The sequence below is a fragment of the Emys orbicularis genome, chromosome 5, assembly GCF_028017835.1.
Source record: "Emys orbicularis isolate rEmyOrb1 chromosome 5, rEmyOrb1.hap1, whole genome shotgun sequence".
Classification (NCBI taxonomy): domain Eukaryota; kingdom Metazoa; phylum Chordata; order Testudines; family Emydidae; genus Emys; species Emys orbicularis.
In genome coordinates this window covers 56,921,188-56,943,315 of record NC_088687.1, presented here as the reverse complement: position 1 = coordinate 56,943,315, position 22,128 = coordinate 56,921,188, and the positions used below count along the sequence as shown (strand labels likewise).

The window sequence follows — 22,128 nt, the reverse complement described above, 5'->3', positions numbered from 1 at the left end:
GGTCAATGGGAGAAGCAGGTACATTTAATTTTCCATACAAGGTGTTCTATTAAGACTGATTACACATTTCATTCCTCTGAATTCAGTTACATTTTCTTAAACCCTCAGAAAAGTGTTATTACCCTCTCTAAGCTCACCACCTTATAAAAATCCCATCTACCTTTTAATGCACAATGCTTAGGCTCCATAGTGGTTACTGAGCAGCACGTGTAGACTTTACAGCTAGAAATAAGGCTGCTAGAAGCTGGAACTGAACAACAGGGAATGAATCACACGATAAATTGCCCTGTTCTGTTTACTCTCTCTGAAGCATCTCGCACCAGCCACTGTCTGAAGACGGGATATTGGGCTAGATGGACCACTGGTCTAACCCAGCATGGCCATTCTTATGTTCTTATGTCCCGTGTCTAATTAAGGAGGGAGGATATTTTATTTGTGTTCAAGGTTTTCATAAAACAGTGACATTCTTTTTGTTTTATATTTAAAATTGTCCTTATTTTTGGAATGGGCTACTTGTGCCTCCTAGGCACCACTTCCTTCCTAAATTTCTGTCCAAATTCTGGCAAGGCATTCAAAAGTGCAGGCTGCCTTTACATTGTGATTCCCAGTGTGCAGGTCAACGATTGGGCGTGGCCACAGAAATGTGTATCGTGCTCAAAGCCTGCCTGCCTGCTCCCATCCTGACCTCCTGAATTACTGACAATCCCATGTGATTCGAAGAAGTAACTTTGTTTCAGCCCCGTGATGGAGTTTATCAGCCTGCAGCTGCCAGGGAGTATTTCTATTACTTCCATCCCAGTAGTCTGTTAGTGGATTGATGAGGCACAACAATAGTGCTTTGGGTGGTTTTTGTGTAGGCACAAAGTAGGACCTGGAAAGGGAGTCGGGTGTAGTAGAACCCAATCTGTCCCCTACCACAGCCAAGACACTCCTATTTCCAATTGATGCATTTCAGAGAACCAAAACAGTAATCCATCGTGTATCACTGTCATATGCTAGTAGTCAATTTTATTCCCCTTGAGGCTATGCACACATCTTACAGAGGTTTTAACATGGTTCCTGTGGTGAGAATGTAGAAGCAAGGTGGCAGCTAAAACATAGACTCCAGGTGGTATGAATTGTGGAATGAAACAAAACAAAACACCTACATTGCTGGCTCTGAAGCAGAATCCTGCACAACTGGCATACGTGGATAGCACTGCATGTTTGTATTTCACAGTATAGCATTGTTATTTTAGGGGACTACATGAATCCCCTTGCATGTGGACAACAGCCTGGTCTCTCAGGAGGAGAGAGTTCCACTTCCCCCAGGAAAAGCCCACAGAGTGATGGTGCTGAGTTGTAGACCCATGAAGTTGGAAGGGGGAGGAGGCTCAGGTGGCTCTTCCAGTCCCCACTCCCTTTCCAAAGCCTGCAGAGGAACACAGCCCTCTTGCTGTGGAAAACTTCCACCCCTCGGGAAGGGAGATTCTAGGGATAGTGGTTGTAGCCACCAGAATCATGGCTTTTGCAGGAACCAGTAAAGTCAGGTGGCAAAGTGGCAGCAAGCTCATTTGTGCCGATTCCCTTGCCTCCTACAGCTCTTGGCTGTAAACCATGGGTTAATACATAAAACCCACATTTTTCCTGGGGGAAAATGAAGGGGGGCAACCTCCTTTCCCCAATGCAAGAATTCACAGGACATTCCTTGCTTTGAAACTTGGAATTTCCTCTCTTCTACATGAGTTATTCCTATAAAAGAGAGGGTGAGGGGCTTAGTGATATTTGTATGTGAAAATCAGTGTGAATTCTGTCCAGGTGTCATCTGCCTCTGTCAGTAGCAGAATGCCCATTGATATCACCGGGAAGCGTGTGCATTGGTTGAGGTCAGAAAATGGCCCATATGCCTGATTCAAAAACAAGCACACATATTTATACCACTGTTCAATGGTGTATATGAAGAGCTTTGGGCAAACGTATATCTGAGCACAGAAGTCATAGAATAACAAATAATCTGATTTTACTCATAAACAGACTGATTATAAAATACTTTATCGTGTTATCTTATTTTTTTCAATAGTACCCATTCTCCTAGTGGCTACGAGGCTCCTTAGATTCTTTAGAAGTAGTCATAGCATTCTATCTTTTGATTTAAGAGCTATAGATAATACAACATCTTATGCAAAAATACTTTGGATGTCTCAGAGCAACCAAGGAGATGATGCAGTAAACTTGTGGATGAAATTGATTTTATTAAAAAATCGTATTTGTTCTCAAGTTTTAATTAAACTTGGTCAAACGCTTTGTCAGTCATTTGATTATAGTATAGGCCTATAATATAATGGAAGTGGCAGCAACTGCTCTAATTAAGGTTGAATAACAGGTTCCATTTCATACCTCATTTTAAATTGTTTGTAACATCTTAAAATTTTCCCGAGTTGGGTTTCTGCCCCAGGGTGAGTTTTTCCAGAGTTTGAGCAAAACTCTTCAGCTACTTTGAGCACAAAGATAATGGGGGAGGGGAACCCACCCCCAAAACCCAGTATTCTTATAATAAATAACTGTAATGTTTTTTTGAACAGCCCTATTGCCAATTCAGCTGAGAGATGAAAGCTAAAGTTTGGAATAGAAATAGCCCTCATCTTGTCAGATGCAAAAGGGGTTAAAAAAGGAGTTGTGTGTACTTTGTAGAGTGCATTCAGGGCTCAAAATATGCCGCCTCAGGCAACGATTTAGCAAAGCATTCAAGCACATGCTTAAGTCCTAGCACTTTCTTAAAGTTCAGAATTTACTTAAGTGCTTTGCTGAATCAGGACCATAACCTTCAATTCTCAAGATGATTTACTCATCAGGCATAGTCAAAATAATTGAAGGTACATTTGCATCTTCAATTCAGTGTAACAACTGCAAATACATACCTTGTATCTAAAGTTTTAGAGATAGCTTGCACAATATTATATTTTATTATTTGAGTAATCATGTAGTTATACTCTATCTTCTTGGTGTCTTTAAAAGTTTCACATGCTAACCCTGCAGTCGTGTTGAAAGTTGTTTGTGGAGGCAAGGAGCTCATTTCATGAGTGTCCTGCCACCCTGAGCAGCTCTGGAATATTTGGGGCATTTGACTCCCAGCCTTATAGATAGTCTAATTAATACCTGCTAGTCCCCTTTAATGTACTTGTACTGAACAAAAAGAACAGGAGTACTTGTGGCACCTTAGAGACTAACATTTATTTGAGCATAAGCTTTTGTGGGCTACAGCCCACTTCATCAGGTGCATAGAATGGAACATATAGTAAGAAGATATATATACATACAGAGCACATGAAAAGGTGGAAGTTGCGCTACCAACTCTAAGAGGCTAATTAATTAAGATGAGCTATTATCAGCAGGAGGGGGAAAAAAACTTTTGTAGTGATAATCAAGATGGCCCATTCCAGACAGTTGACAAAAAGGTGTGAGGATACTTAACATGGGGAAATAGATTCAATTTGTGTAATGATCCAGCCACTCCCAGTCTCTATTCAAGCCCAAGTTAATGTATCTAGTTTGCAAATTAATTCTAGTTCAGCAGTTTCTCGTTGGAGTCTGTTTTTGAAGCTTTTCTGGTGCCACAAGTACTCCTGTTCTTTTTGCGGCTATAGACTAACTCGGCTGCTACTCTGAAACCTTGCATTGAACAGTTAAGCTGTTAGGGTATATCTAGACTTTAAGTGTTCATAAGAAGTGATTCAATAATTTAAATGGAGCATGTGTACTTAAAACAATTAAAGTGACATTTACATTTGTATTCACTGTAACAACTTCAGAAAAGTATTGACCATTAAAATAATTACAAGGAACTTTATAAGAATATCACACTTCAAAAACTCTGAAATCATAAGTATGTAAAGATAGTCTTACTAGGTAATTTGATGGTTTAAAGAAATGAAGACGCATATGTGGTTTAAAATTTATGGAAACTTTCTATTAAAATTTAAGCCATTGTGACAAGGAAAAAAGATTCATAGCCGGGGGATGGAGCAGAAGGTGTCTGAGATCATGGCGTCTAGCTCATATATTCTTAACAGCCTATCATCAGCATCATTTCACTGACATATGTTTTCTCTTTTGGGTTTTCTTTTTTTTCTTAGAGGCCTCAAAGGCTTTGCCCTATTATTCTGGTGTTTTCATTAGTCTTACTAATAAAAGATTATTATGTGTTTTGTTTTATTTTAAAGTTGATCTCCATACAATATAACTTGGTGTGATAACGCCGCAAAGGCAGTTTTAAGGATACCCATTTCATTCAGATTTCTACTTCAGACACTTTGGGTAAAATTGAATTGCTTGGCTTATAATGCAGTCCTGTTGCTGATTCTATAACTCGATAGTCAATATATATATATATTAAAGCCTCTAGTACCAAATGCTACAATAAAATAAAAATGATTTAGCAACAATTAGTGGCTGAGGCCCACCCCTGCCCTGCCCAGCCCCTTCGCTGAGGCCACACCCCCACTCACTCCAGTCCCCCGTCCCTCTGTCATCGCTCTCCCCCACCCTCACTCACTTTCACTGGGCTGGGGCAGGGGTTTGGGGAGTGGGAGGGGGTGCGGGCTCTGGGGTCAGGGTGGAGATGAGCGCGGGGTGCAGGAGGGGGGCTCTAGGCTGGGGCCAAGGGGTTTGCAGTGCAGGAGTGGGTTCAGGACTGGGGCAGGAGGTTGAGATGTGGGAGGAGGTGCAGGCTGTGGCTGGGGGTGTGGGCTCTGGGGTGCGGCCGGGGATGAGGGGCTTGTGGTGGAGGAGGGGGCTCCGGGCTTGGGCCAGGGATGAGGGGTTTGGGGTGCAGGAGGGGGCTCAGGGCTGGAGTACGGGGTTGGGGTGCGGGAGGGTGTGCGGTGTGTAGGCTCCAGGAGGGAGTTTGGGTGTGGGAGGGGGTTCCCACCTGGGGCAGGAGGTTGGGGTGTGGGGTCTGGGAGGGAGTTAAGGTGTGTGAGGGGGTTCTGACCTGGGGCAGGGGGTTTGAGGTGCGGGCTCTGGCCGGGTAGCGCTTACCTCAGGTGGCTCCCGGATGGCAGTGTAGCAGGGCTAAGGCAGGTTCCCTGCCTGCTCTGGCTCCACATTGCTCCCGGAAGTGGCCGGTATGTCTGGCCCCTAGGTGGAGGCGCAGTCAGGTGGCTCTGCATGGTGCGCACAGCCCGCACACACAGGCAATGCCCCCGCAGCTCCCATTGGCCGCCATTTCCAGCTGGTTGGGACAGCACATGGAGCTTCCCTGATCGCCCCTGCGTCTAAGGGACGGACATGGTGACCACTTCCGGGGAGCTGCGCAGAGCCAGAGCAGGCAGAAGACACCAGGGTCCCTTTTCAACGGGGTATTCCGATTGAAAACCGGACACCTGGCAACCCTACTTGAGCTCCCTGTTGATGCAGTGGCAAAAAATGGCTAATGAGATCCTTGGATGAATAGGGGAGTAGGGAGGTGATTTTACTTCTGTATATGGCACTGGTGAGACTGATACTGGAATACTGTGCACAGTTCTGGTGTCCATTTTAGAAAGGATATTGAAAAATTGGAGAGGGCTCAAAGAAGAGCCATGAAAATAATTTGAGTGCTGGAGAAAATGCCTTACAGTGAGAGACTTAAAGTGTTCAATCTGTCTAGCTTATCAAAAAAAAAAAAAAAAAGATTGAGATGTCACTTGATTATAGTGTAAAAATATCTTCATGAGGAGATGAAGCTGTATAAGTATCTTCATGGCGAGGAACTAACGGGCTCTTTTAATCTTATGGAGAAAGAAACAATGGCTGGAATCTGAAGCCAGAGAAATTCAAATTAGAAATAAGGTACCAATTTTTAACAGTGAGGGTGGTTAACCACTGGAACAAATTGAAATGATGGATTGATTTGTCACCTCTTGATATCTTAATATCTAGACTGGATGCCTTTCTGAAAGATATGCATTAGTCAAATACAAGTTATTAGGCTCAAAACAGGGCTAACTGGGTGAAAATCAGTGGCCTGTGATATGCAAGATGTCAGACTAGATGATCAGTAGTTAAAAAATCTTAAAACAAACTATGCCGTGAAAATCAATGCAAGACAAAAATCAGAAAACGTGTTTTCTTGGTAAATTTTGTCCTTGTTATAGAACTTGGAAGGAACACGTGTAGAATACTGCTTTGTAACTCAAAATCAATTTTATTAGGCCAAAAAATGGGGCTGAAAAATCAGGGGAACAAGATATCAGAGTCTATGTGATAGGCTACTCTTGCCACCAACTCCCTTGGTTGCCCCTTGACACAAGCACTACCCACTGGAGGCTCCCCAAAATAGATATCGTGGTTGGGTAGAGGGTGGGAGAGCCAAGGAGTTCCCGCTCTGTGGCCAGAATGAAATGTGCCTGAAAAATACTGGAGGGTAGCCAGCTTCTGCAGTAAGCCCCATCCAGGGCTTCCAAAGACAAGAAGAGGGGATGGCCAATTTAGGAAATACTATGGTAGCAGGACATGTCTGCCAGCCATGCTGCCAGTGAAGATTAGTGTTGAGAGATGTGCAGAGACAAGTTGGGAACATGCTTCTGGCCAGGGTCCCCAGGGTCTGGACTTTCTTTCCCCATGAATGCTGGGTCTCTGTGTCTTCCTTAACGTTCAGGCCACCACCATCCTCACTTGAAAAGACAGGTTTAGGCAGTATGTCTTTGGGCTGTGATGAAATATTTCCTCAGCCTTAATGTGCTTATGCTAACATAATGTGTACATTATGTATATATAGAGTGACCAAACAGCAAGTGTGAAAAATCGGGACAATGGGTGGGGGGGTAATAGGAGCCTATATAAGAAAAAGACCCCAAAATTGGGACTGTCCCTATAAAATCGGGACATCTGGTCACCCTATGTACATATGAGTGCATATAATATCCCCCTTTTCTTTTGATTAAAACCCTGAGAATTAACTCCCCTCACTCAACAAACTTGACTGTATTGTGCCATCAATTTTTAAGCAGAAATGCCCATTGACTGCAATGAAGCTTAAAAATTAAAAATCTTCAGGGGGACAACTGTGAAAAATACACGAGATCATCCCATTTGTGTGTTGAGGCTAGCTGCTTCACAGAAGGGGAAATGGGCACTGTCAGCAAACTCCACTATGTGGATCACCAAGCAGATCAGAGGAGCAAAAACACCTCTGCACTCTGTACCACTGGCAGTGTGGCTCATTCCCTGACAATATAGTCATTGGCTTCACCATACCTGTGCATTGTTTCTCTGTTCACGGAGCTGACCACTAATGCCATAGTCAGGGACTTAATACTAGTCAGACCACCACTAATGTTCCTGGCTATTTGCTTTTTGTACAAGGGGACCATACCACATATGGGGGCTTCCTCCTCTTCATCCCAGTGACAGATATGGCAATTTCCTGCAATATCTTTGAGAGATATTGAATTAAGTTCAACTAGCTTTGCAGTCCATTGTCCACTGTGCTATTACTTGGTATATAGACAGGCCCTCAGTCTTTCAGATATAAATACAAATTAAACAGAAATTTTTTAAACTGCTGTTTTCAGGGAGGTTAAACCTTGGTTGTAAAAATAAAATGTAACACACACAGCCTAACCCAGTACATTTTCATCAAAAAGTGAAAATATTGTTTCTTAGTTACACCAAACCCAAAATGGGCGGCGGCGGGGGGGGGGGGGGGGGAATGAAGGGAGGGAGGGAAATTGTCAACAGTTCTTATTCATTTCAGAGGGAAATCTTCATATGACATGCACAGGTAACTGGATGAAAGTGTTCTACCGGAGGTCAGGTTAGATTATCTAATGGTTGTTTCTTCTTTAAAATCTATGAATCTATGAAAATGATGGGAAAACTGAGAAAATAGCTTTTTTGGTATTTTGAGAAAAAAAATGGCCAAAATGTCACCTTTAGAAAAACAAAAAAATAAATAAATTTGTTAGCCTCTAAGGTGCCACAAGTACTCCTGTTCTTTTTGCGGATACAGACTAACACGGCTGCTACTCTGAAATCTGTCATTTAGAAAAACACTGCACCTAAACGTTTTGGGCGTGATTCTGATCTCTCATTACTAAAACTCCATTGACTTCACAGTAGTTACTCTTGAATTTACACCGCTGTAAGGAGAGAATCAGGCTCATTGTAACAAAAATGTACACAGACAGCTTCCATTAGTGTTACATTAGTGAGAATTAAACATGTTTAACCCCCTTTTGTATTGTAAAGAGAAGAGATCTCTTATTCAGACAGCCCACACACAGCTACAACAGACCTGAGCCATTCATGGTCAATTATGTCAGTAATCTGCATACTAATGTCCTGAAGCACTAATTAGCAAAATATGCAGACTGTAAAGATTCTGGAGAAATAACTGCATTTAAAAAAAATTGAAACAGGGATTACGTTAACATGAACTAGATACCTTTTTGATTGTGCCAGCAGGGTCTACACAGGGCAGTTAAAGTGCAACATGTTAGAGCCTTTTACAAATTGCTCCTTTCCAGAGCGTTTTGCCAGAATCAGGTATTATTATCCCCGGTATTATTTTTCTATGTGAACGGTGTCTGTAGTTGCCACAGGGATGTTATGTGACTGTGAATGGGAAGGAAGGTGATTGGGAATGAGAAGGGAGGTGGCCCACAGGATGTTCTATTATAATGATATACACTGTAAAAATGTTTGAGAACTCCTTTTTTTAAAATAATCATTAGGGAATATTTAGTTTTATTTGTTCACTTCTACTTTTTCAAGTTATTGGGTGTTTTATATAACTATTAGCGCAGTTAAGCTGCGTGTACTCATTTTCAGCATTCTCCTGCCTTCCTCTCCCCACCTATCAGCTAGTGTCCTGCTTCCAGCTACTTCTCCTTCCTTCTTCCTCTGCAGAATGCAAAAAGGCCTCCACCCATTCAAGCCCCCCACCCACTAGAAAGCACTAGAACACCCATCATTCCCTCTAACTGGACTGTCTTTGGCTTCTTGCTTGTCTTTCCTTTACTCCCAGTCTTCCAGCTAAATTAGCACTACTGGCTCTATGGTGGTGACTCTTTCCCAATCAGGGCCAGCTCCAGGCACCAGGCAACCAAGCACATGCTTGGGGCGGCACCTGGTAAGGGGCGGCAGGCGGAGCGCGGCATTCCGCGGGGGGGGGGGGGGCGCTCCGGCGGCGCGGCGCTCGGCAGGGAGCGGCGCGGGCGCGGCGCTGGAGGGGGGGGTTCCGGCGGCGCTCGGCGGGGGTGGGCTCCAGCGGCACGGCGCTCGGCGAGGGGGCGGCGCGGGGCTCGGCGCTGGGGGGGGTTCCGGCGACGCTCGGCGGCGCGGGGGGGGGGGGCGGCGCGGGGCGTGGCGCTCGGGGGGGGGGTGTTCCGGCGGCGCTCGGCGGGGGGGGGCGGGCTCCGGCGGTGCGGCACTCAGCGGGGGGGGCGGCGCGGGGCGCAGTGCTCGGGGGGGGTGGCGCGGCGCTCGGCGAGGGGGGCTCAGGGGGCGGCGCTTTTTTTTGCTGCTTGGGGCAGCAAAAAAGTTAGAGACGGCCCTGTTCCCAATGCTGACTGATCTCCCCTTTTTTGTAGATTGGTCAAATGGAATGAGTCAGTCAGGACTATGGAAAGGTGGGACAGGTTCGGGGGGAGAGGAGTCTTGACAAAAGGGTGATTCATACCTAGGATTCATACCTAATGTATCACACTAATAATTTTTTTTAACACTGTGCTCTCCAGAAAGCCGTAGGAAATTAGAGTATCCAGGTGTAAATCATCTAGGAATTAACTGAAATTATTTAATGGTCTGATTTGCACTGGCTAAATAGTGGGCTAAAGTACTTATTTGGACAAATTCTGCTTTCCATTGACATTAATTGAGTTGTACTAGTATTAACCAAGAGGAGAATTTGTTCCATTGTGTGCAATATTTAGGCACAAAGAGCTAAGTCTGGGTTTGTGCTTTAGAATTGGCTATTCATTGCTTACCTTTTTAAAAACTTTTAATTTAGCTTATTAAAGATATGTGTCTCGACATTAGACAATAACTAACTGCTGCAGTATTTCTAGGACATATGCAAACACATGCTGGCCCATAATGTTTTGCTATAATTCCCATTAACAACTTTTTGCCTTAATGTGATATATGCCATCATGTGCCAGCAATGCCCCTCTGCCATGTACATTGGCCAAACTGGACAGTCTCTATGTAAAAGAATAAATGGACACAAATCAGACATCAGGAATGGTAACATACAAAAGCCAGTAGGAGAACACTTCAATCTCTCTGGACATTTTATAACAGACTTAAAAGTAGCCATACTACAACAAAAAAAGACTTAAAAGAGAAACTGCAGAACTAAAATTCATTTGCAAATTTAACACCATTAATTTGGGCTTGAATAGGGATTGGGAGTGGCTGGCTCACTACAAAAGCAACTTTCCCTCTCTTGGTATTGACACCTCCTCATCAATTATTGGGAGTGGACCACATCCAAACTGATTGAATTGGCCCTGTCAGCATTGGTTCTCCACTTGTAAGGTAACTCCCTTTGCTTCATGTGTCAGTATAATAATGCCTGCATCTGTAATTTTCACTCCATGCATCTGAAGAAGTGGGGTTTTTTACCCACGAAAGATTATGCCCAAATAAATTTGTTAGTCTTTAAGGTGCCACTGGACTCCTCGTTGTTTTTTTGCTTGGGAGGGTTCCTGTGTGAACCAAGTGAAGTATGTGTGTGTATACAGTATATATGAGAAAAGAGATGTATAGGAGTGCTTGTGTGAGTATTCACAACACATGGTTTGGTGATATCCATGTGATAAACTGCAGAACCATGTCATAAATTGCAGTTATCATGTACATTTGACTGCCTCACATGTATTTACTTCACCACCCATCAATAATGCAGCCATCCCAAATTCAGACTTATAAACACTTTGCCAAGATTTGAAATATCAGGAGTCTAAAGTTAGTCTCTCTAAATCTGTATTTATATGCCTAAATAAGTGGGCTAATTTTCAAAGTGCTGAACACTTAGCAACTTCCATTACTTTTAGTGGGAGCTGCTGGGTGCTCAGCACTTCTTGAAAACCAAGCCACTTATTCGGGTGCTTCAATATAGACCCAGGGGAGACTACCCCAATTTTGAAAATTGTGGTGCTTTGTCTAGTACAGGAGTGGCCAACCTGTGGCTCCAGAGCTACATGCAGCTCTTCAGAAGTTAATATGCGACTCCTTGTGTAGGCACCGATTCCGGGGCTGGAGCTACAGGCGCCAACTTTCCAATGAGCCAGGGGGTGCTCACTGCTCAACCTCTGGCTCTGCCACAGGCCCTGCCCCCACTCCACCCCTTCCTGCCCCCTCCCCTGAGCCTGCTGTGCCCTCACTCCTCTCCCCCAGAGCCTCCTGCATGCCATGAAACAGCTGATCAGGAGGTGTGAGGAGGTGCTGATTGGCGGGGTGCTGATGGGTGGGAGAGGGTGGCGGGAGCTGCTGGGGGGCTGCTGATGTATGACTGTGGCTCTTTGGCAATGTACATTGGTAAATTCTGGCTCCCTCTCAGGCTCAGGTCGGCCACCCCTGGTCTAGAATATCTCTGTTAATAGTAACTAGGCCTTTATATTATGCCCATCACCATGATGTAAAGACACTCAGAACACCACATCACACCAGAACATGATCCTTTTATATTTGTTGTGTATTTTGTCTTTTGTCTTAGAGCTCAGTAGCTGAAGGCGATTCACATAGGCACAAAGGCAAGGGTTCAATAAATCATAAAATCATAGAAATTAGTTCTTTGTTTGAAAGAAACTACTGTATTTTGCATTTATTCCTGTGTTTCAAAACAAACCCAAAATTATCCAAACACCCTCTCAGAAAGGTCTATCTGAAACCAGCCTGTTGGCGTTGTATCTGATGCACAAAAGGCCTATTTATCATGTAATAAATACTTTAAATCAACATAGCTCATTTTTATTTTTATATTTTCATTTCACTGAAGCAAGTCCATGAGTTATTTCAGCTAAGGAGGCTTTTTATGAAGTTAGATTGCAGTTATTTGATGCAAAGCCTGGTTACAAAGCTTAATTCCAATTTTACATATCGCATAGTAGGATTTCAGCTGAGTTATCAGCATAAACATTTACATGATAAGTAAATACTGGAATAAAATATAGATGGGTTCTGACTAAAATATCACCTGGTAGCCTTTGGATTCTCTTAAGTTTATTTATCCCATCATGTTATTGTCGTATCTAGAAGTACTGCCTTGAAAACCATCATCTCCAGGAATAATAAAGTCACATCATTGCCCAATCATCAGGGCCCCATTCCAGCTCCCATTAAAGTCAATAGTAGTCTTTCTGCACAGTGCTTTAATAAGAGCTTCATCATTAGAAAAATTCACTAATCTGTAGGCATGCGTTTAGAGGTGCAATAACATTTTTTAGGGTACAGGTTGTGTGCTGCACATTTTTAGATTATACCACAGACAATGGGCAGTTTTTGTAGTTCTCAGGGATTGAAGGAAGGGGGAGGGGAAGCACAGCTCCCCCTATGCTAAAAAACACAGGACAGCTCCCCCTCCTTCTTAGATGGTGTGGTGAGAGCTCCCCCTTCTGTATGCTTCTATAATAACCACTGGTAATACCAAAAGATTCAAGTGGGAATAATTCCTTAAATGGCTCAAGCCTGCTCCCACGGAAGTCAATGCCAAAGTTTGGCGAACTTCAGTAATAGCATAATCAAGCCTAAATGATGTAAATGTGGAGATAACTTTGTAATCCTGGTGCTGTACATCCTCTGCTACATTCAAGGGGAGGAAACAATAAAAGCACAGAGAAAAATATGAATACAGTTCTTATAATCATGTCTTTTCCCTTTACTTAACCAAAGAAAGCAGACTCCTTCATTATGCTCTCTTTCCTTATCAGTTGGAACTCTACTATATTTCATATTTGCTCCTTATCTTCTATTTAGAATACTTTTTCTTTAAATTAAAATATTTTCCTGAAAAAAATTGCTGATGCTCTCCATGGTTTTGATTTTAAATGAATAGCACATACAGGGAGGGTAATAAATAATTAGATTAAAATATAAGTAGATGTTGAGAGAGAAATAAAAAAGAATTCCAACCTTTATTCCACTTTGAACAAGCTTGTGTATGTCCAAAAACGGTTCCTTAATTATGTCCCCTTCAGGAGTGAAAATCTTCACATATCCTTCCTTCTCAAGGATAAAGAGACGATGTGATCCATCCCCACAGTGCACTGCACCAACAGGCTGCCTCAAACCACTCACAATCTCCTGAATACAGAAGCAGTTGTGCTTGTGCTTTCTAAAGAAATCAAAGAAAAACAGTGAGACTTTATTATTATTATTATTATTTATTTTGCAATAGATACAGTTCACAGAACTTTCACATAACATTGCCCCTGAGAACTACAATACAAGTTTCCTAAAGTGGTATTACAAGGATAATTCTAAAGGCCATATTCTGTCCTCAGGTGCACTGTGGCCACTCCTATTGAAGTAAATGAGAGTAACCTGTGTACATCCAAGAGCAAAATTTGTCTTTATATAGCTGGGAGTTAAAGTAAAGTAGCCTGAGATCTGAGAGCCAGGCGAGGGACAGCAAAATTCACAGAGAGGAAAGTAAAATGTTTATAGGCAAATTCTCTCCTAAAGTAAGCATTGCAAATCCCAATGACTTCAGAATTTGATAAAATTTGCCTTATTTTGGAGCAGTATACTTAAATAACATAATCCAATTTATTCACAATAGTGGAAAATGTACAAGAGAAAAAAATGCCATATGCATAAAAACAGATTTGCTAATAAATTATTGTAGAGAGAACTTCCATACTGCTGTAAACTATTAGTAATAAATTTCAGATCAAAATGACACACTTGAAATACATATGAATCACAGAGAAGCCTGGCTCATAATACTCTGTTAGTTACCTACATATCAAAAGTATCTAAGCTAATGTGATTTAAAAAAAAGGCACTTAAACAGCAGCAGAAGAAAATAACATCTGGAGGACACAGCTGCTGAGCATAAGCACAGACTGAGCTGATTCACTGTGAAAACCACAAAGATTTGTCAGTTTTTTTAGATTAAACAGCATTTATCTTTATGAACCTGCTGATCTCTTCCACTTTGTCATATTCTTCCATCTGGTCCAAATAGTTAGAAGCTGGGCCTCGCACTTGTTTTCTTGGAAAATCTGGAAAGCACAAGCCACCATCTTTTCTTGCATAGTAAAAGCAAAACTCATCAGCTGTAGTTTGGAGAAACCCTTAAAAATGTAAAAGAGCATAAAAGTGTTTAGTGTATTGCCAAGGCTGCAGGTTTTGTGCCTTCAACCTAATGTTCAAATGGGTTATATTCTGAGTGGAAAAATAAGCACTTTAAACAAAGTTCTGTCTTTAAACACAGATAGATGGAGTAATACCTTTTGTGGCTTACTCTTCTCTATTTTTATCACCCATTATTTGCAATGTGATTAAACAGGAAAAAAACAACTATGTTAAAATAATACTAAGTGTCAGTAATAAAAACGTGAGAGAAAATTCAGTTAAGGTGGCCATGCACCTGTTGAAGTCAGCAGACCCCACTAATGAAGGACAATGTGTTGTAAAGCTCAAGCTATTGCAGCCTTAATTTAACTTTTTCTTGCTGTTTTGGTTTATAGCTGACCCTTAGCATTATTATTTCAACAACATTATATTACAGAGTATTGGTTTTCATTTTGTTTTTATGTTGCTAACTGCCATTCAAATAAATGATGGTACTTTCCATTGATTTATGAAAGGGTGTAAAAACTTCATATCAATATCTTAAAAACTTCATGAAGCATTGGCACCAAAAGACAGGCAGTATAAATGGTGCATGAGTAGTTGTCTCAAAAAGAGAGGACTAAGGATAAAACAGAACTTCATTTATATTCAGGTATCTTTACAGCTCTGTGGTTAGTACTCTGCACTAGCACAGGAGAACCTGAGGTTCAATATCACAGACTAGTTCTTCACTCTCCAGCACCTAAGAAGAGGGAGTGCCTCATCCTGCTCTGTAGCTATACCTGTAGCCTATCTAAAGCAAGTGTGTATGGGTTCTGTAAACTGTCTTTAGCTGAAAGGAGTTCTTTAGGTTTGGGGTTATTTAAAGAAGGAGTCTGAAAACCAGAAGGAAAAAAAAAAAAGAAATAGAGATCTATGAGAAAGAACAGTGCTGCTGTTGACTTTTCAATACATTCCAATAACAGCAAGACTATTACTTTCTACCCATAGACCTATTTCTAGTAAGTTTCACACATTTTTAATCCTCTTTATCAAACTCATATGTACATCAGAAGGCAGAATTTGGTTCATGATATCTAGTGTTTGGGGTTTTGAATAAAATCAGCAAAGTAGTCTGGTTTAGAACATCTTTAAGTTCCCTTTGCACTGCCAGAACAATGCAAAAGGAGACTTTGCATGGGTCAGGATTTGGGCCATGGTATATATAGAATTAATAATGATGCAGTACATAGTATAAAAGTTTTATTGCCACTCAGTTGGGATCATCAGCATAACTCTCATATAACTTCACCATTTGTAAGTAATGCAGTTATCCCAAACTTATGTCAATAAAACTTTTGGACTTCAACTCACAATCATGTATTCTTCTCATATGAATCCTCCTTTAATAAATAAATATCCCGGTCATTCCAAATAATGGGCCAAATTCTGCCTTTGGGTAATAGAAAATAAAATTTGGAACACGTGATTGTGTGTTGTGGTATGAAGGTTTCATTGGCATGAATTTGGAGATTCAGCAAATATCAGCTGCTAGTGGCTGTTTCTAATTTATAGGAACTAGCACAAGAAATGCATGAGAAAATAAGATACATAATTTTCATATGGAATAAGTGAAGATTAATTGTGACATAAACATGGAACAGTATTCCAAGGCTCTGTAGATGTCAAGCTAGACCCAAAACCAATCCAGAATCTTGATGTTGAATTATTTGACTTCAGAGGGCACGACCGAGCTCTTAGTAGTTTCTTTCTCTACATACAACAGACAATCAAGCTAAGTGCAATGGACATTTGGAGCTGTAGAATTACTACATGCTCAATATGCCATTTTTATTAAGGACACATTTCTTTGTTCTGAAATTTTGTCTTCAATAAGAATAAATGGGAGTATGTGTGGATCACAGTCTTTAGCCAGTATATGTTCATTTCTAATAACAGTCAGATGCAAACTCATTTAACCAATGCCATATGGAATGTTCTTTACTTATACATAAAGTGATTGACTTTATGCCTGTAGCTATTTGTATCATGAAGTATTTTAGCATGTAAGCAAGTATGAAATGTACTGAACTGGTTTTTGCCATTCAACAAGCCCATTCCTTTTTCATATTCTATAACTCTGTTTTTAAAAACTGAGGGTTGAACTGAACTCTGAAACTCTACAGTGTCAATGGATGAACTTGCTAAGTTGTCAAAAAGAGATGGTGCCTCTATAAGGACAACTCCAGTTGTGCATAATGGGTGGTATTTTGAAAAGTGCTCAGAGTTGGTCTAACTACTTCTATGGAAATTAATGGAGTTAGGCCAACTCTGAGCACTTTTCAAAACCCCACCCTGTATATGTTCCATCCAATTAAGGTCAATTTATCTTTGGATGTCTGTGCAATTCCCATTGACTTCAACGGGAGTCTGGCATATGCATAAAAAGGCAGAACTTGGCCCTTAAGTATTATTCTGCCATGTAATAAGAAAGCATTTACTTAAAAAAATTTGCTGCCATATATTACATATACTTGATCAGATATGCAAACTGTCTCAATAAAGAAATATTTACATTATATAAGGGGTCAAAATCCTACAGTTTTTACTCTATTCTTAGTAAAGTACAGCTGCTACTGACTTCTCTGGGGTTTATGCCTAAGGGCTGTAAAGCGTGGCCCTCTTAATTTCTGTATCTCTTGCTATGTTTTTAAAGAACCTTACAGGCGATGACCAATTTTCTCTGCTCATTTTAAGTCTCTCTTGTTTTGCTAGGATCCCGGGGGCATTATATTTCTTTATATTTGAAAAATGAACGGTAAAAAGAGAGAGGAATCTGAGCTCAAGTTCCCAGTTGTATATTCCTGCAGTTGAGGCTTGTTCAGATCAAGAAATCTAGATCTAAACCCATCATGTGGATTTGGGAATCAATCTGGATCCAAAACTTGCTAGGGAAGGTTGGAGCTAGGGCCGGCTCCAGGGTTTTGGCCGCCCCAAGCAGCCAAACAAAAACAAAACAAAAAAAAAGCTGCGATCGCAATTGCGATCTGTGGCAGCAATTCGGCGGGAGGTCCTTCGCTCCGAGCAGGAGTGAGGGACCATCCGCCGAATTGCTGCCGAACAGCTGGACGTGCCGCCCCTCTCCGAAGTGGCCGCCCCAAGCACCTGCTTGGTAAGCTGGTACCTGGAGCCGGCCCTAGTTGGAGCTTCCAGGCTCAGAAGCTATTTCCCTCCTCCCCCCAATCTCACCCCTTCATCCCTATCTCACTATGTTTTCTATCACCCTTGACTCCTTCTACCCTCTCTCCCATTGCAAGGTCACCCAGCCAACCCTCAGCTTTGGCTTCACTCACTAACAACTTCCTCTGCTCCTGAACTCATCCAGCTGAGCATCCTGGATGGCAGTCCCAAAACCATGCTGACTTCTACCACTACAAATTCATTCTTTCCTCCTACAGCTCTTCCATCTCACTAGTCAAGAAGCACCACTTCTGCATTCTCATTCAATTCTGCCATTGCAAAGTTGCAACCACAGCCACCTCTCTTACAACTTTGCCTCCCTTTTAAACCTTCCATTGCTCCCACCTCTCTAAGGTCAGGATGTCACTGATTTTTTTAATCAACAAGATCTGATGGGACCTCCCTTCTTCTCTCTCTAACTCCTCCTCCAAATCATTCTCTTTACTTCCCCATCACCAAAACTGAGATTTCTTGTTTGCTCTCCTCCTCTAACTGCTCCAACTGCCCCAGTAACCCCTTCCCTTCTTCCCATCCTGATCTCTCTACTCCCCACTCTCCTTTTCTTAACGTTTTCCCTCAATCCCACATTCTCCAATGGTTCATTCCCTTCACACTAAAAGTATGCTCTAATTTCCTCATCATAAAAAAATATATATCACCCTTGACCTCACTTACTTCTCCAACTACATTTTCTCTTCTCCCATTCATTTCCAAGCTCACTGAACATACTCTCTACAACTGCTGTCTGGAATTCCTCTTCTTCAGCTCCCTTCTAGACTCTTAATCTGGTTTCTCCCTCCACTGAAACAGCTTTCACCAAAGTTCCTAATATCATCTTCCTGACAAAATCTTCTACTATATCTCCAACTATTATCAACCTAACTTGCTGCTTTTCAACCCATTGACCATGCTCCTCTTCTTGAAATCTTATTCTTCCTCACCTTTTATAACCTCCATCACTTTCTGGTTACTCCTACATCTCAAATTGTTCCTTTGGCATCTTGTTCAGTGGATGCCTCTTCTCCCTTTCTGTAACTTTAAAGAGGAGTCTTCAGTGGACTGATTGAGTCAGGTTCTGATCCGGCTCCAGCCTTTATCCACCACAATCATGGGGAACCTGCTGTAAATTAAAGCAGCGGCTGCTCTAACTTATCCTGGGCCTGTACCATGCCTGGAGTAGGTCAAGTCCAGAATTCACACCACTCCCCTCTTTCTTGGGCTGTGCACAGCATGAACGTCTAGCCCACTGAATTAAATAGAGCTACATTGATTTATGCCACCTGGGTATCTGACCTAATGACTTTATTCCTGCTAACTTCATTGAGATAGAGAATATATATATTTTTAATGACTAAGGAAAGTATTGTTCTGTTTCCTTGTGGTTTCTTTGTTCCATGATGATGGATTTTGAAAAGTTTTGGGGGGTATAAGTGAGCAGATTTCTAGCTTCACATCTGAAATTGTTGACAAAAAACATGCTCACCTCACTCCCCTCAACTCTTAGCTATGTTCCTGAGGTGACTCCAGCCACATGCTTCCCCTGCTGAAACCTTTGGAGACTACCAGGTCAGGTTGTCACACAACTTAATCCCAGTGGATTTTTCAGGTGTGTGGTAATGGGCCTGCATACACCCAGCAGCAGTGTGGAACTGTTGCAGCCTCCACTAGAGACAGCCACACTGTAAGCCCTTGACATTTTTCAGCAAACACCAAATAACTATGAAAGTACTCCTGGAATTACAGTGCAGGGAGCGGTTATTTTCCCAACATTTCTGCCATTTTGGTTTGAATGCCACTTGGTTAAAATCCACATCTAGATTCTGACTTTGGTAACATCTGGAGCTGGATCTGCACACAATCACCTCAACCAATTTCTGTTAAAAACAAGAATAATGGGCACAAGGGGACAGGTAAGCTGTTGAACCCCAGCTAATGTCAGTTGCTTCCATGATATGGAAAAGAATGGAAAAGAATCCTCTCCCCAGGCCATGGAGCAATTGTGGAGCCACTCTGTGAATGAATCAGTCCCATAAGGCTAAGTACCTACTAATAGTTTTGACTTGCAGATGGAGAGAGAACTGTGGATGGATTTCTGGTGCTAGTCAATAACAGAGCTGGTTCCGTTGTCCTAATGCATCTACTCTTCTGTGGGAGGGGAGAATAGGAGGATAGTGTAGCAATAGAATATCTGTCCCTAGCCCTAGGCCTGGTCTACACTACGACTTTAATTCGGATTTAGCTGCTTTAATTCGAATTAACGCTTGACCCGTCCACACAACGAAGCCATTTAATTCGAATTAAAGAGCCCTTTAATTCGATTTCTGTACTCCTCCTCGACGAGAGGAGTAGTGTCAAAATCGGTATTGTTAATCCGAATTAAGGTTAGTGTGGCCGCAATTCGATGTTATTGGCAATTAGATGTTATTGGCTACCCACAATGCAACGCTCTGGAAATCGATGCTACTACGGTAGCTTGGACGCACACCACCGAATTAATGGTGCCTAGTGTGGCCGAATACATTCGAATTTATAAAATCGGTTTCCTAAATTCGAATTATATAAATTCGGATTAATCCTGTAGTGTAGACATACCCCTAGTCTGCCACTGCTCTTCCCCTTACATTTGACTACCCCAAAATCCTTCCCCTGGCTTGGATGTCAGAACCTGCTGTGGCTGTGGAGACAGGGATAGGTTTTTCCTCGGTGCATGTGGCTTCCATTGGCATTAATGGAAGTTATGCTATTGGCTGAAGGGAAAATAAACCCTCCCTTTATTTATTTAGATATAAGAAAAATAGATAATAGGTCCACCCATCCCTAAGAGCACCTTACAAAACTTAAAAATCATAATTAAATAAATTACATTAACAGACTTAAATTCAGTGCCCCAACACTCACTCAGACTGAGCTTCTATGTAAAGTTCAGATGCTAAAATGAGATTAGACATCTGAGATAAAATAGGGAGCTTCTATACCATTCTTTACATCCTCATGTAGTACATATCCACACAATTTTTCCAAGTATTATTTGTATACAGCTTACTATATATATATTTTGACCTTGTGCAAAAACAGGGGGGATGGACCCGATCCTTCATTCCTTGTGTATTCAAAACTCCTGCTGAAGTAATTGGGTATTTTGAATGCATAAAAATGCAAACTCAAGCTCATAATTAGTGGGGAAAATGTACTACTTTCATAGGTATTTCTTAATGAATCAGTCCCATAAGGCTAAGTACCCTCTAATATTTTTGACTTGCAGATGGAGAGAGAACTGTGGATGGATTTCTCATGCTAGTCAGTAATAGAGCTAGTCTGAAAATGAAACTACAATTTAACAAAAACAAATAGTTTTTTTTCCAAAGTTGAAATTTCATTTCAACCAAAAATTGCTCACCAGCTCTATTCAATAAAAATACTTATCATTCCTATATCACTTTATGGAGTAAAAGCACTTTTGCCATCACCAACTACTCCTTGTAATTCCCCTGTGATGTAGTTGGGTATTATTCCCACTGCACAGATGGAGAAATTGAGGGAGAGAAATTAATTGATGTGCTAAGTGCCAAACAGTGAGTCACTGGCAGAGCCATGATTAGAACGCAGGCCTTTTTACCTCCCAGCCCTGTGCACATTCCTCCAAGCCACATTGCCTCACAGGAACCTGTTCTTTGCAGTTCATGTCAAGCAATCTAAATAATGAAGCATAGGTTGTGGGTTCTTTTTGTTTGTTTTTTCAATACTAGTCAAGTTTGTAAAACTTTCAAATGGGAAACACAGATCTCACACATGGATTATAAAACCCAAATGAACTATGAATTTGCTTTTAAATGTACATATATATTTTGAAGGACACTAGAATTCTATAGGTCACTTTCCCCAAAAGTGTGACCTGAATCTCAATACCTTCATGAAATATTAATACATGTGCCAATGACCACTCTGCCAAACAAATCAATTAACCCTGTCCGACATAAGTATGCAACGACTTTTTGTTAGTGCAGCCCACTCTCAGAACAAGTATTTAGAATGATTATTAGCATCTGATTGATGTAGGAAAAATCCTATTCTAGCTAGCTTGTAAGCTCTTTCCTGCAAAGCACAGTGCTCTGTCCAGTGCTAAAGTTATGCTTTCATCTGGTTATCTTTCAAGGCAACCTGGGTGGTCACAAAAAGCACTTGACATCTTGATGCACTTCAGCAGTTTTACATATACACAAACTTTGTAGAAAAATAAATTTGTCATTCGTCACCACATATGTTGATCTGGGGAGTGAGGATCCTGAGGCTGTAGCTCCTGTGCTGCTCAGCCCATTCCCTCTCTACCCCCTCCTCCCTCCTTAACTTTTTTTCCCTACAGAGCATTTTTCTCAGAAACTTAGACTCTAATGAAAAGATGATGTAAATGTTCAGCAGAATACACTCATCATTTGGGTTAGTTACAAACTTGTATTTAAAAAATACTCTTTGTGGTGGCTTCCAGGATGGGCCAAACGTTTACAGTATCTACTCTGTTATCTCTGCTCGGCAGGCAGTCTTGGCAACTATGATCTATTCTGCTTTGCTCTGGGGAATGTGATAAAGAGCAAGAAACAGCTGGTTTAAGAAAGCCTTAGAAACATCTCTGTAGTTTATAAAGACAATAAT

General features: G+C 41.6%; 1 protein-coding gene across 1 annotated transcript in view; it reads right to left on the bottom strand.

The window, feature by feature from the left end:
* Positions 1-22,128, bottom strand: part of HHIP (hedgehog interacting protein) — a 93,145-nt gene that overhangs the window by 62,361 nt on the left and 8,656 nt on the right. Inside the window, exons 3-4 of the mRNA XM_065405342.1 lie at positions 14,105-14,261; positions 13,096-13,297 (exon numbers count right to left, since the gene is read on the bottom strand). Of these exons, the coding sequence (XP_065261414.1) occupies positions 13,096-13,297; positions 14,105-14,261 (359 nt within the window). The remainder of the gene's footprint in view (positions 1-13,095; positions 13,298-14,104; positions 14,262-22,128) is intronic.